This window comes from Barbatula barbatula, assembly GCF_947034865.1.
Source record: "Barbatula barbatula genome assembly, chromosome: 17".
NCBI classification, from domain to species: domain Eukaryota; kingdom Metazoa; phylum Chordata; class Actinopteri; order Cypriniformes; family Nemacheilidae; genus Barbatula; species Barbatula barbatula.
In genome coordinates this window covers 14,090,448-14,106,783 of record NC_136780.1, presented here as the reverse complement: position 1 = coordinate 14,106,783, position 16,336 = coordinate 14,090,448, and the positions used below count along the sequence as shown (strand labels likewise).

At 37.5% G+C, this 16,336-nt stretch overlaps 1 protein-coding gene across 1 annotated transcript in view; it reads left to right on the top strand.

Annotated features, from left to right (window-relative positions):
- The window catches only part of samd10b (sterile alpha motif domain containing 10b), a 50,598-nt gene extending 35,267 nt beyond the window's left edge, over positions 1–15,331 (top strand). The window contains exons 4-5 of the mRNA XM_079477359.1: positions 7,532–7,672; positions 13,534–15,331. Coding sequence (XP_079333485.1) covers positions 7,532–7,672; positions 13,534–13,556 — 164 coding nt within the window. The 3' untranslated portion in view covers positions 13,557–15,331. The remainder of the gene's footprint in view (positions 1–7,531; positions 7,673–13,533) is intronic.
- Positions 15,332–16,336: the final 1,005 nt, after the last annotated feature.

The window sequence follows — 16,336 nt, the reverse complement described above, 5'->3', positions numbered from 1 at the left end:
CGAACAAAAATGGCCAGAAACACACTTATAAACTACACTAGCTGCCGCTCTTTGGGAATTTCTCAAATTTGGTAAACTAAGAATTTCAGCTTTCAGATTAATCCAAGTAATCCAGTAAAGACATTAAAACAAACCCATTTCTTTTTATTACGGCCTGCTACAGCGCCTCTGATGGACAACTTTCTTTTGATTTTTTTTCTCAATATTTCGATTCTTGGCTCCCTCAGATTCCAAATAGTTGTATCTCGGCTCAATATATTTTCCTATCCCAACAAACCATAAATCAATGGAAAGCGTATTTTTTTCAGCTTTCAGGTGAAGCTCTTAAGACTGGTTTTGTGGTCCAGGGTCACATATACTCCAAGTGTCGGTTAAAGATCAACTAAATCTATTCAATCAATCAAAGCTTTCGTATATAAAACAGAGTTCTGTTTGAAGCTCATCACAGGTGTAATACAGCTCTTTTCACGATATAACACCTTTGTGACATCACAGATACAACACAACTCTGTGCTGAAGCACAGCACACATTGTCATCACAGGTGCACTTTTGATGACATAACACATCATTTCAAACCTGTATGACTTTCTTTCTTTCTTTTCTTGGTAACTGAACAACATTGGACGCCATCGACTTCCATTGAATGGACGGTCATTTCTCAAAATATCTTCTTTTGTGTTAGAAGTAAGAGCCATATACATTTTCAAAGAGTCATATACATATTCTACGTTCGCCATAGCAGTTTTACATTTTCAATGCACAGGCCCTTTAAATTCCAATGGATTTTGATTGGCTGTCAATGTTTTATCATTCATCAGTTCCTACGTCCCTGGTGTCATAGTTGTGGACTCTGCTTTTCACTTAGATTAAAAAAAAATATTTTTATTGTTATATTTATCATTTTTTATTGTGAGCGTGCCTTTGGTCTCTCGGAGGAATAGTTTGGCAGGCCACATACAATAATCTAGCTCTCACATCTGACTCCCAGAACTGTGTGCTCTATATTCTCTCCCTAATGGTCAATTATACACCTTAATGCTTTGCCATTTGTCACATCCCGACCATTTCCATGTGGTCTCGCCTTTCAGGGGTCACCTGAGTGGAGTTTCTGTTACATTGCATTTCATGCCTTTGTTGCTGGGAACGTATAAGTGCTGAATTTGAACAAAAATGAAAATAAACGTTATATAAAGTTTTAAACGTGTTTATGAATTGCTTTACAGAAGATAAAGCCATTTCATACACCAAATTTAAATGCATTTTTGTGATTGTGTCTGTTTCATTCTATTAATAGGACTATTACTGTATTTAATATAAATGATAATATATTAATGAATTTGTTAAATCCAATATTAATATAAAATGTATTTATATAATTATTCATTATTATTAATTAATTAAAATATTTTGTTATAAAATGACAATAATTTATAACGCATGGGATGCAGTATTACTATTGAATAAGTCATGTGACATATGGGTAACCAATATTCGGTTCAGTTTGTTTTTTAGGATTTTACTTGATTTTATAACCACACAGAGCGTGTCTCAATGTCTCAATAAGCATGTTATGTCATCTCTCTCTCTCTCTCTCTCTCTCTCTCTCTCTCAGTTTGCGATGTGCTCTGAATGTTATTATGGTCCCAAAGGCCTTATTCTATTATCTTTGCTATTATTTATGGTTTCATTTATCAGGCCTCTGTCTAGATGGCGCGTGTATCTGTAAGTGTGTGTTTGCGTGAGTGATTCTCTCCGGGTCATTGACGCCAGCGCTTGAAGCAGCGCTACACACTGGAAATAGATGACACTGAGTCACTCGCCGTGTCAGACATGATCGTCATTTTGCTTCAGGCACAGGCCGTTTCCGCTCTGACACTGTTATGGCTCTTTTGAGTCAGCTGTTTTATAGCTGCAAGTGTGAAATGACTTGAACCGCATCCAGGTGAGCCGCTAACATGAACTTCACATTTTTAAATAGCGTCTTAAGGGCCACTTGAAGTCACAATTGGACGTTGGTGGCTTTTACTTCACGGCTGTTAGCTTTTAGGCAGTCTGTGTGCTAAATCTAACATCAATCTCAGATGGATGTTTGTTTTCATTATTATATTTCTCTTCGAAAGAAAAAAATGTTACTTTATCCAACCAGTTTTTATCATTCAGCCTGCTTCTCTTCATTTTTTACCCTTTTATTTTCTTTTAGCTATAAATTGAAGACATATTGAAGGGATGAAGTGCATTTGTTAAAGTCCAACCGTTTCGCAGCCACTTTCTTTTTCCTCATTTTTCCACTTTATCTTGTTTTTGACAGCACCTCTATCACTATCTTTGGGGTGTTATTTGGGAGCGCATTAAACCCGTCTGCAGGGAATCCATTTCTGCTGTTCACCTGAGCCGTCTGCCGCTTCACAAAAGCATTAGGTGAATCGAGCACAGGGTGTTTCTCGAGGGCTGAATCCAAAACCAAAAAATCATGGGCCTGCATGTAATATAATAGAGAGGCTCATAAAACAGGCAGTGTTCACTCCTGAGGCAACATTTCAACATGAAAAATGCATTTCCGAAGATATTTTCCAAATATGCGCTTCCGTCTGTTCCTGTAGCTCAGTTGGTCGAGCATTTGTGTTAACAGCACGAAAGTTATGGGTTTTATAACCAGGGAACACACATTTCGATAAAATGCATACTTTAAAGTCCCCCTGTGGTGAAAATCTAAATATTAATTTTGTTTTGGGTGTGATGTATTTGAATGTTTTGAACTATTAAAGTTATTGAGTGAAGCGGGGACTGCATACTCTAAATGAAGCAATGTCATTTTGATGATCAAAGATGAGGATCTGTGCTATTGTATTTGCTTTTCACAGCCTATTGTTAGTGACTAGGAAGAAAATGTACACCCCACTGACATGGTGGTTATTTTCTGTGACTGGGCTACTGAGTCAGTGTTTGCCCACGACTGCCCCCTAAAGCCCCCGGGACAGCTGAAGGCCCCTCGATTGCAGAACTGTGGGTCAGTGGGGCATCACTGGCTGATAATCCCCCACAAGCCCTTGGTAGTTAAATGTACCGCCAAGTGATTTAACAGCCTATACATCAGGCTTAAAGGGATATGTTATAGTGATTGATGCTTTTTAGTGTGAAGAGAGATGCACCCTATGGAGTGTACGGGAGGACAGATTGCATCAAAGAAGAATATGGATTTGGCTTGAAATTGTTCAGATGGCTGTAACTGAACCGCTCACCTTCATTCAAGTTTTGTTGAAATTAGTTCCAGGAGTTAGGAGGATTAAGATCCACTGATATAAATTAAACAGACAGATGTTAACAAAGTGGTGTCTTGCCAATTGCTGTGATTTACTGTAATGTGTTGGGAATGGCTAGTTTCGGTATCAAACCTGCAACTACTATTTTCTTTACTTACTGTTTTGCCTTTTGTTGTTCACAGGCACATACATATTCACAGTGACATCTGCCTTAAAGCAAAAACATTTTTATAAAATAGATTTTTCCAGCTGAGCACAGCAAACCACATTCAATATTTTGTGCGTGAACTAAAACCGCTGAACTAAAAACGTGCATTTTATTCTCCGTAGCCTATTCCAGTTATTCCAGATATTTTTACTCGCTATTACAAACATGCATTGTTGTTTGTTACCACGGCAATGCGTTGGGGTTGACCGCACTCCTGCGAAAAGTGAACGCACAGGAGGAAAGATCGCAAGAAAAGCATGACACGTACCTGATGATTGGAGACTGATTTGGCAGCACCTTAGCAGTCTCCGTTACGCCCGGACACACGTTCAGATGGCTTAAAAGCTTCCATCACAATCATAGCAAGTTTACATGAAGTTCTTAACGAGCAAAACTTTATGTAATATACCTTTGATTTGTGTTATGTTTTCAAATACTTTGTTTGTTGCACTTGTACTTGTATTCTTAAAGAGAGATAGAGATCGTTTTCCCTCACACAAATGCAATTTAGCTAAATGTACACGATCATTGACGCGCATTGATATTCTATTTGCGTTAATTGACCAATGAAACACTGTAGTAGTACATATTCATGTAACCGTCCCGTGCCTGGGACAGCCATGGATACCAAATGTCAGTTGTTAACCTCAACCTTGGTTGCATTACTGTGAAGTAGACCTGTTGGCGTGGCTGTAGATGTTTTGATATAATTCTTGGAGAGCTATTGTTTCTTGAATGGTTATTCCACACCGGCGATGACATATCTGGCACAAATTAATTTCGTCCCCACACATCATGTATGTCTTTACCTGTTGATGTCATAAAATCGCTTGTGAGGTCGGCCAAGTTAAGTGAGTACCGATCAATTCATAAAATGCAGCGGTATCGCTGGGCCCTTTCGAGGTGGGCTTGTAGGTGGGCGTTTTAGTCACACTGTTATCTAGTTGTTTACCTCCAGCAAAATGAAAGCACTTCACACCAATGACGGCATAGCCTACTCCAGAACAATCATTGTCACAGATAGCCTGTGACTTATGGCTAAAAGGACTTTTCTCAAGCCTTAATGTTTGTTGTGTTATATGATTTAACATTTACAGAAACCACACCAAACTCTTTTACAAATGTTAAGTTTATTTTCCCTGTAACAAACCAACATGCATATACACATATAAAATACTATTGTACTCACATTGTGGGTTACCTCTCTACTGGCAAACCCATGTGCAGCGAAGGCTGCCATTTTGAAAGCTTCTAATTGCCCAGTAGGAAGGGCACTTTCATTGTCAGTGACATCACAGGGGTAAATCAGGGAAACTATCATTTTTCAGACATTTCTCTTTGCAATGTTTAGACATCCTGTTGTAATTAATAGTGTGATGCATAGGTTGCATATTAATAACATTTGATTAAAGTATTTGGGTAATGTGATCCTACTTTAAAATGATCAATTACTGCTACATGGTATGTTCCAGAAATGGAAGGAGCCTACTCCTATAAAAGAGCTCCTGGTAGCCATTTTAAAGGGGGGATTTTCCTTGTATTTTTGGGCCTGAATATTGGCATAGCCAGAATACACAAGTGAACCTCTTATAGACTGGTAATATATTTATTTTGCTTGTACCAAAAGAAACACCCTGGATTGTGAATTCTTCTCCATCGTCATTGATTTTACACCTTCACCGACGGAACACCCTAACAATCATGATGATATTTTAGTGCACAGAAATGTGTAATTTATGATGAAGTGCTGTTTTAATTTTCTGCACCTCTAGTTGTAGAGTTGGCGTTAGTTTGAGAGCCCCGGAAAGACGACGTGCAGATAGAGTTAGTTCAGACTGGTGCCACCGTGTTATTCATTGCTCTGAGTTCCCAGTAAACAGAAGTGTTGATTTATGACATATTGTTTATGTGACCGATGAACGCACAGTCATGCACAGGAGTGACAGCGCTTGTGCCGATCAGAATGAATCGCAGGGAAACATCATATCAAGTTATTCCTTCTACTAAATACATTTATTATATGGATTTGTGGCTGTCGATGTCACTTTGAATTATAAATTGATATCGATTCATGTGATATAAATTTTAATAACAATAACTTTTCTTTATTCTGTATATTCTTTCTTTCTTTATTTTAGTAATGTTTACAGTAGAGAGTGGCTATATATTGGAGGCTGAGCCCCACTTATATTGAATCGCCCCTGATAAAATGTGATTATCGGTTGATATTGATCTGTGGCCGATCGAGCTGAGCATCCCCACATGAGTCATGAAAAAATCTGGGTTATTCATTCATATATTCATTTTTGAACAAATATTTTGGTGTTATGTTGCTGAAACAAGAATATAAACAAATAAACATAAATAAAAACATAATTTTCTGTTCAAATTTGGGAGAAATGTTGTCACTAGCCTGCAGAATAAAACAAAAAGACCATTTTACTTAAAATTATTTTGCAGTGGTCTGCCTTTTGTTTCAGCGGCCGTGTTTTTTCCCATGAGTAGATTTAAACACTGCACTCTTTGGTGTTAATGGGCACTTCACGCACTATAAAGCCACAAACTTTAACACATGGCTAGTGCGTATAAAATGTTGTGCTTATCTAATTTGACTTATGAAAAAAATGCAATTAAACGCCCCATAAAGGAATTTCTCAAGGGAACAGTTTGGGCAGGTGTGTAAAAAGGCAATCATATCTATCAAACCAGAGCAGCGCACACAGGACAAGCGGTGATGTTTCTTGAAGGACAAGGCTTTGATGGTGATGAGACCGAGACGAACATGTAGCTTCCCAACAAAATGAAACCTTATAGACGGTTTATTGGAAAAAAACATAATCAAACGTTATGCAGCTCGAACTTAGCCTCCGGTAGACCTCCTCAAAGAGTCAATAACTGTCGAGCAGCAATTAATGTACAGTTGAATATTAATAACCTATAAATTAATATTACCATAACTAAATATTAAAACAATATATATATATATATATTACCAAACACAGACCGGAAGTTAACATCGGGTCATGTGCGTCTGATGAAACCATCTGTAAGTAGCTCTAGATGCTACTTACAGAATAAAATGTTATATTATTATTATAATAATAATACTTGATTCAGTTTGCCCATGTTTTAAAGACGTACTAAAAATGGAAAAGTGCATCATTTTGCACACACAAAGCAACGTTGTCATTCGTGCTCATATGAATCCGGGAAAACGAATAAAAATGGTTCATGCTGTATTATGCATGTCAAGCCAGTAGTTGGCGTTGTCACTTTCTACAGAAATGTAAGGTGCATGACATTTTTGTAGTTTACACTGAGACAATAATAATAGCCTACAATAAAAATCCCATCCTGAATAAATGGACAAAACTCTTTCCATTTTAAATTAAAAGCCGTCCCCTTAGTGTGCTGTAAAATGTGGCCGTCTACATTTGGAACGGCCTGGAGACCTGGTGAAAATGTCACATCACAAGGGTAAAGTCTTATTAAATATGTGTGGATACTCGTGTCATGTATTGAAAGCTTTTTTGTAGTCCTGTTCTGTTGTCAAGCTCTCCGCTGGCATGTGTCAGTCATTGGATTGCCTGTGGGAAGATTTAAACGAACCTAAACTGATTCCAGACTATTGATCACATTTCCTCCAGATCCATCTTTCATTCCCTCTCGCTGTTTCAAAACCTTCCTTTTAATTGTCATTTAAAGATCCAGTGTATGAAATGTAGCAGCGTCTAGTGGTGAGGTTGCAAATTGCGACCGACAGCTCGCTCCACCCCTCTCTTTCGAAGCACTTTACAGGACAAACATATCATCACATTTTCACTTCTTCACCGATGGAGATCTAGTATGTACTTAACGCTCTCTGTAGATATTTGTCCATTTAAGGCTCCTGTAGAAACAACATGGAGAATTCCATGTAAGGGGACCCGCGGTGTATGTAGATAAAAACATAACGCTTCATTATGTAAGGACATAGTTATGTATATTATATTGCATTAGATCCTCCAAAAAAAATCAACATCGGACCTTTAAACTAATTCACTCTCCCCCTTGATCTTCCAGGTCGTGCCCTGTTGAGGCTAAATGGAGAGAAGTTGGAGAGGATGGGGATCGTGCAGGAGACCCTGAGACAGGAAGTGCTACAACAGGTCCTACAGCTGCAGGTCAGAGAGGAAGTGCGCAACCTACAGCTGCTCAGCAGAGGTGAGAGGTCCACACGCCGGGTCTCCTTCACTAAGCTTCATTATCTTCGTTTGATTTTATTCAATTGTTTTGATGTCTTTTTGGATACCAAACCTGCTTTTGTTGAAAGCTTAACGGCGAACTTCAAACTTTCATAGGACACAAAGTATCCAAGTCCCTAGAGCAGACGTGTGCCGCAGAAATCCCAACTCAGCAAGTGTCAAACCCCAGTGTAACCGTACATTAACAAGGAAAGGGAATTAGGGACCATTTAAAATGTGTCTCAGGGACTTCTATACCAATAGCTTAGAGGGCAAATTCAATTTAACAGTTCACTAGGCCCGGGTCTTCACGCTATGATAAGGGAAACTAATTGAGCCACCCAGTTGAAAAATCCACACCTGAGGTTCAGAGAGGCGAGGGACTCAGACAGGTGAAGGTTGTTTAAGGAGAGAATTCGTCCAGTTAAAGTGACGTCACTGCTGGTTAGGTTGTTTCTGATTGTCGGCATCACCTGTCAGAATGAGTTTCTTCTGGCTCAATCTGGACTCTTTGGCTGTTAGGACAGTTTATCTGGAGTTTATTCTTAGATGTAGCTGTCCTGTAGCTCAGTGGTAAGAGCATTGTGTTAACAACGCAAGGTTGTGGATTTGATCCCAGGGGATTGCAGATACCTATGTAAAATGTATAGGATAATGCTATGTAAGTCGCTTTGGATAAATGTAAATGTTGATGTGCCGGCAGGGTTTGTAAAGGAATCCTAATATACCCGAAATTCTGTTCAAAACCTTTATATTACTGGTTTCATCTGTAAAACACATAAGAAGATATTTAAAAAATTGTCTTGTGTTCATACAATAGAAGTCAATGTCTTGTTTGGTTCAAAACATCTTCTTTTGTGTTCTAAAAAAGAAAAGCGTCACACAGGTTTGGAATGACATGAAGGCGAGGAAATAATTAAAGAATATTCATTTTGATTTATTTATTTTTATGAGAGTGAATCTGACAGTAGATATCATTGTTTTTTTAAAGACACAGCACCTGATAGCCCAGATGGTTCATTGGAACTGCCACTGTGCACCTTATGGTAGAATATTCGTATTATCATTTATGCCTACAAAACTTGCACCGTATAGAATGCATCATTATTTCAGAGGTTTTCAGCATTTATTGGAGGATTTTGTTAGCGCCTCACATAAGCTCCGCCCCAGAGAACCGTCAGTCTTTATCCACTGACGAGTGGATCTATTTGCTAGTTGGCGGGACTTTCTTTGCAAGAGCGGCCATATTGAGCGTTTCATTCCTGTCCATTCATTGTAATGACAGTAGCACATCTTGTTAATACATTATCTTTGGTGTTAGTTACGTCAGAATTTGCCATCTAGTGGGAGGGGCATTTTAATTCTCACGAGCTTTTAATTGGTCGGAAATATGCGTGGTTAAAGTAAATCATTTTGTTCCCTTTGAATTTAAAATATGGTTAACTGCTATAGGTTCATTACATTACAAATAGTAAATCAGCCATTTGTTTTAAATATGAATGAATACAATATAGTACAAAATTACACAGTAGTTGCCAAAAGGGATATTCAGGGGAGGCATTTGTAAAAAGAAATTTTTTTTTCTTCCAAGCTTTTAATGCTCCTTTAGGTTCTATTAAACCATTAAAATGGACAAAACACTAAACTTTAAAGGTATTTACAGTATTTGACAAAATAATTTGGCAAAAAGGCAAAACACAGTGTATCAGAGAATATGGATCGTATAAGTAATAAAATAAATAAAAACAAAGTGGAGCTTTAGTTTATACTCCAAAAATACAAATGCAACATGAATACAATAATAAAATATTTGTAATTTATATGTAAATTTTCCAACTACAGTATATATTATATTTAACACATGTATTTTGCTAACAAATACTGTATGTCCATGTTTTGTTGCGCATGTGCCATGGTAATAGGTTGAAATCCATCCCCTTCTTGTCTTTAACTGTCCTTGTTAGTTTTATGAGCTGTATAAAGTGTGCAATGAATAGTCCCGGAAGGTTTCGTCTCAAATAGATGTTGTGCGATCTTCTTGGTTAGAATGTAATTTAGCATTTTTTATTAACCATCAGCAGAAACAGCTCATGACTTCTCATGTGTCTCTGTTAAAGCTCATATCTTTCACAAGAGTGATTCGGAGGGGTAAATTGACCTTTGGGTCAGATCGCAATCTCATATTCATCAACTGAAATGTTGCCTCTGTACTCTTCTAAATTGCTTTGTTCTTTTGGTATGAAGTACGGCAAAGTAATTCTGCCCTCTTCGTCCCTCCCCGAACACTCCTCTCTGACTCCGCTGAATTCACACTGAAAAGCAATTTAACCGTGAGCATGGCAGATTCTCCCAACACTATAATTGCCATTTCTATTGAGCCCCAAACCTTATTACCTCTTCTACAAATTACCACTCAATAGCCCAACTGTAATAGCCCTTAAACATTTCACACAAGCAGAAGAAACTCAAGTCTTTTGTTCCAGTGTAAAATGAGTTACATGGAGAGACGTGTGTTTTTTTAAGCTGTTGTTTTGTCTGAAGGGCCCGATGTTTCGTTTAAGCTTCTGCTCGTTCGTCTGGACTCCCCGCATATGTTATTTTACAACTTGTATGTAGACTGTAGTCCTGTAAGGAATTAATAGATGGATACATTTCTATTCATTTGAAGGCACGCCAGACAATCAAATGTTTAATAATTGATCAACAAAAGAGATGACAACACTCAGTTTGATATCAGGTCAGATGAGAAGCCCAAGCCTCAATGGATGAAAACGATCCTACACAAACTGAGTCATTTACTGACATCTTTAGCTTGTCTCCTCCATAAGCCCGTTTCCATCATCTTGAGCATCCCGAGGCCCTACCAGACATCTGCTACAACAACCTTCTCAATCCACTTTTTATCAGATTTATTTACACAGTTCATTCAAAGGTAAAAATACACTGTTAGAAATAGCCAGACAGAAATGGAAAAGATTTAACATCTGCGTTGTTTCAGTTTTAATGTAGTTTTATTAAGTTTTAAAATTAGCTATTATTTTTATATTATTTATAGTTTATAGTTTTTGTTAAGTTTGGTTAAATTTTTAGCAATTTTATGTGCTTTCGTGTGTACTTTATTAATTCTAGATTTTTATGTTGCTGTATAAGATTTATCGATTTTCCCTTTTTGTTCATTTTTTGTTAATAATATTAACGCTTCAACTCGTATTTCAGTTTATTCCTTTCTTGTTTTCATTTATTTTGATAAACTGTTCATCCACTGTTTATTTGATACCAATAAACAGAACTTTTTAATAGTTTAGTTTTAGTAGACTATAATAGCCTTTATGAAATCCATTTTTTGGTTATCACACGTATATATCCACATACATTAAAGGGGGAAAGAATCTGTCATCATTTACTCACCCTCAAGTTGTTCCAAACCTCTATAAATGTCTTTGTTTGGTTGAACACAAAGGAAAGTATTTGGATGAATGTTTGCAACTGACATTTCTGGGACATGATTGACTACCGTAGGAAACATTATTTGGTCACAAAATGAGATATTTTGAGGAATTTAGGAAAGCAAACAGTTCTAGGGCACATTTGACTGCCATATGAATTCTTTCTACTATGATAGTCAATGATGTCCCATAAATCTCAGTTGCAAACATTTTTCCAAATATCTTTGTTCATCAGACCAAAGAAATGTATACAGGTTTGAAACAACTAACAAAGACAGTCAGCGAGCGTGAATTGACAGAAGAGATTTCTGAAGTAAAATTGTGTGTTAAATTACAGAAGAGCTCAACAATGTCAGAGACCCCATAGCTCAGATGTTTTCCATCTTCAGTCAGACAGCTGTTCACAGAATGTTTACTCCACCATCAATCCCACAATCCCTTGCAGAAAATGATCTTTTGTATAACAGTAAATGCTATTAGATAACCTTTTCACCAGGCTGGACACGACGTCACAGAATCACAGACGATGCCACCTGTTCCTTCTCAAAGGGTTCATCTGTGATTGTCTATTGTTCATTGACTTGCATTGTTCGTTTCTTCGTATTCCATTTTTTTTGGCTTTCATTTTGAAAGGTCCTTTCTCACAGTCTATCAATGATTGCTCGGCCTGAAAGGAACACGTCCCCAACTTGCAATCAGACCTTTTCTAGAATCCCCACTAACTGATTGTAAAACAAAAAACGCAGGCTAGCGACTTATAATATATTCAGATATCATCTCATTTTGCCTGTGCCCTTGATAAGAAGATTCTTCCTGCTTTTTTCTCCAATAACACTCTCCGTTGACAGCGGATGGGATTTACGGCCCACCGTGATGTGTTTACGACTTATGTTAATTGCAGTCTCAAGACAACTTCACTTACATTCTGAAACAGCATCTGGGTGATCTGTCTGCACAGTACTTCAAGAAAGAACGGGCGGATCGCTGTGCGTCTGAATTTGATGAATTTCCAGGCATTTTAAGAACTAGACATGAGTCACAATTCTAACTAGACATTTACTCCATTCCACATCCTCATTAGATGCCTTTCTGTCTTCTCCCACCGTTCCTACATGAGCAGCTGTTGCAACTTCATAGAGCAAAGGCCTTTTTGAAATGCTAGATAGACGGCAACTCTGTTTGGGACGCCAATTAAAATCCACATGTGAAATAAACGCTCGATTCGACTCGTTTATTTAATTAGATGAAAATATTTTTAAATGCCAGCAGTTAATGACCATCAAAATATTTTTCCGGTGAATATACGAACGCACAATATCAGGTGAAAAATCTAAACCTTTGCTTTAAAAAAAAATCTTAATTTGTTCGTTGTTTCTTCAAAAATACAAACGGAAAGCTGAGAAAATGACTTTGCACAGAAAGGATTCAGAACGGTAATCAACAGAGTATTTTTGGATCTGTGAGTGCTGTGCTCTTTCCAAAGATTGGTAACAGCGCCCCCTGTTTGTATAACAGTATCATGCTTGAAATTTCCGTTAATGGCGTGGAAGCTTGTGTGCAAATCCTAAAGAATTGTTCTGTATAGATCTATATTGAATTGTTTGACTCATCTGCTGATCGTGTATATACTCACCAAAGCTGCATCCCAATATTCACAATAACCTGAGATGTGAAGTCGAAATAAGGTGAATTTTTTGCTAAAAGCAAGGAGTTTAGCAAATGCATCTTGATTTTAGAATTTGTTCACAGGAAAACAAAAATACAGAATAAAAAATTACAAACCTCCAATCAGCTTTCATTATCAAAATTGTCCAGTGTATAAGGTGCCTTAAAATGCTGTCTTCACTGTAAACGTTTTAGCTGTAGTTATGCAGCTAGTTGCCAGTAACTTACTGTAGATTTATATTGATCTAATTTATTGGCAATTCATGAATGAATATTAAACACAACAATATACATAACATAACAAGTCTTTATCTTTACAGAAACAAACCGATAAAATAACAGCCTTATGCAAAGCATTCTGGGAACCACATAAACCTTATTCAGTTTTTTTTCTAATTTTGGTTCCCAGAATGCTTTGCATGAGGCTGTTATTTTATAGCTTTTTTACAGTGTAGACAGGCAGCCTACTAGGTTTGAACACAGTATCGATTTCAGTCTGTTGAGTGTTCCCAAAAACCCCTTCGTTCTCCTTCATAGGACGAGCATGAGAGAGAGAAACAGGGTGTGTAGAGAGATCTTAAATAGATGACAAGGTAATTCCAGGGTCAGTGAATGAAGGTCTAACAAAACCTTGTTTCTGATGCGCATCTCTTCTGTAAATGTATTTCCTGCATTGACATGAATAATTTATGCTCTCTTTAATTCTCCCGTCTCTTTTCTTTCTCTCCAGCTTCCTTCGGCAACCTTTCTTAGCACATCTATCCATCTGGCAGCTCTCTCCTTTTCCCAACGGATACAGGAGGCCTTGTTCCAAACTGACATGGACAGAGAGAGACAGAGAGAGAGAGAGTCTGCCTGGCTGGAGATGTGGAGAAGACTGTTAACTATACCAATTTACCGGACAAGACTGTCTTTTTATGCATAAATGGAGGTTCAAAGACTCCGGGAAATGGAGACAACACCAGACTCTGTATTACAGTGATAGGATTCAAGAGCACCAACCGGAGATTTGTCAGATGACAATAATGATGGGTGAACTCATTGGTGTTTGGATTGAGTCATGGACTTCCTGGTGGCCAAAGCCTGGATCTTGAAATCGACGTGACATTTTAGGTTTTAGCATTTGGACATCAGACAACTTTGCTCTTTTACCCAGCATCACTAGCTGAACTCGTGATGCTGAACAAACTGTACAGTAAGTCCGGGAACACAGTTGTTTTTCCTACCTCTCGTGATCGATTGTATCGTTTTATTTCCAGGTATAGAAAGAGAATTAAACATATACTAGTCCCTGACTTCAACACTGAAGCACCAGTTTGTCCAAAAACTGGTCGGTTTTAGTGGCGCACTTACAGTTTAGTAGAAAATATTTCATTTCTGTCACTTGTCAATAAATGAACTTTCTAAACATTGAATGTGCATACATTACTTTCAAACCTAAAAACCATGTCTTCCATTATCATTCCTGTTGAAGTCATATTTTATGATTTCAGTGGGATTATGAAAATATTTTCGTATTCTGTACACAATTGTTGATTTTGAGATTTTCTCCTGATATTCAAAGAATATGAATATGATTTATACTTCAAATGAAGGTGCATAAAGGGGCAACATGAGTAGATTGTCTCCATTCGTAAACGTCTCACTTATCTCCGTTTATGAAGCAATAATGTAAAGTGATGGTTTAGACCTATTAGAGATTCAACATTTATTGCTCATTTATCAGCCCAAACTTCACAGCATCTTTAGGCCTCAAACATCCAAGCAAATGTTTCTATAAAGTAGCTAATGAGTTCAAAACGCAATCCAAGTGCACATTAATAACATTATGACAGTTATTTCTTTAAGCTTGTCAAGTTGTCAAATGCGGTAAAAAAGTGATCTGTACTGTTTTATCTAAAGCTACCTGAATAACAAATAATAATTAAGATTACACAAACACTTAAAGTTTATATTACAGTATATGTTGGCTTTGCGTAGTGGATGTTTTTGGTCTTCGATTCTTGATCAGTAAATTATGATACTTTAAAGGACTGGCATGAATAAAACTTCCTAGGAACTATATTTCTAGTTTCAACCGCTGGATGGATGGTACCTGTAGTTACTTCGTATTTTTGTGATTTCATCTTTGTTGGTTCTGTATTCTATAACACTACAGCACCCACCAGTTGAGGATGTCGATATAGAAGACTATAATACATCAAATATATAACAACCTTGATCAGAGATCAGGAGCCTGATTTACTCATTGACACATTTTCAAAACAATCGGAGACTGAGAGTGTCCAACTGTGTTTTACTGACGCAATTTCTAAAATGTATGTGACATTCTGAAAAATGGTTTTCTGGTGCATTTTGCTGATCACCACACATCATTTCAGTTTTCTTGACAAGCAAGGAACCAAATGTGTGGGGGGAGTATTTGTTGTGTAATTACTTTCTGCATAAGCAACGTAAATATGAAGACATGTGTGACGAAAAGAGAGGTGTGTGTGTGTGACGGAAGAGTTTTTAAATAAAGATTTCTCAAACATATATTTTTTTTTCTATTGTTGTGTGATTGAAACAAGTTGGCTAAAATTCCCCTACGGCAACACGCAAATGCGGAAGTGGCTATACAGCATCTGGGATGCAGCATCTGTTGTTCTGTTATTATGGATCAGGAATACTCTTTGTCTTTGGCGAGTAAAGGAAACCCCAAAAACGTAAACGTAGTTTTAAACAATGACTGTTTTAAACACGTTAAACTCTGTAGCATTACGCTACCAAATCAATGACAAAGTCCATTATCATTCGCGGGCTGACGTAGCATTACAGTCCACATTTCTTGCAAGCTTATTCATTACAATGACATCAAATAAAATTAATTCATTACCTCGTCCGTGAACACGATGGTTGATCTCCAACATGTCCCATAATTCCACTCTCCTACATAACGTCCTTTAGGCTGCCTTTTGTTGTTGTTTCGAAAGTGCGCCATCTAGCGGTCCAAATGTACGTATTGTGGCTTTAAAATTACCCAGCATCTTTTGGAGCTGTCATGTTTCTCTGTATACATTATAGTTGATTAGAGCTCAGCTTAAATTTAGAAATAAAAACTGGTCTGGTATGTTACATCATTTTATATTTGTATTCTACAATACAGCACTATTGTCTGCTTAGCTGAATGCTTCGGTTTAGCGCAGCCTACACATACTGTACATGCGATGCACCAATAGGGATCTATCCACTTGCTTTCGCTCCTAGACATATTTGTGGTTTCAAAGACCAGGCTTCAGACTAGTCCCAGACTCAAATAAAAGTTTGAGTTATCTTGACTGAAAATAACGTGCGCTGACGTACCTTTAAATATGCCAGTGCCATTGCTTTGTCTCAAGATGCACACTGGTAATGTTACTTAAATATCCTAATTCAACTGGGGCATAGTCCTGGCTTAAGCTAAGCCTTCTCTGTGAAACTGGGCCACAATGTCCTACAAAATATATGCACGTTTTCTTTTTTCTCAAGCACACAGATGTTGTGTCATGTCCCTG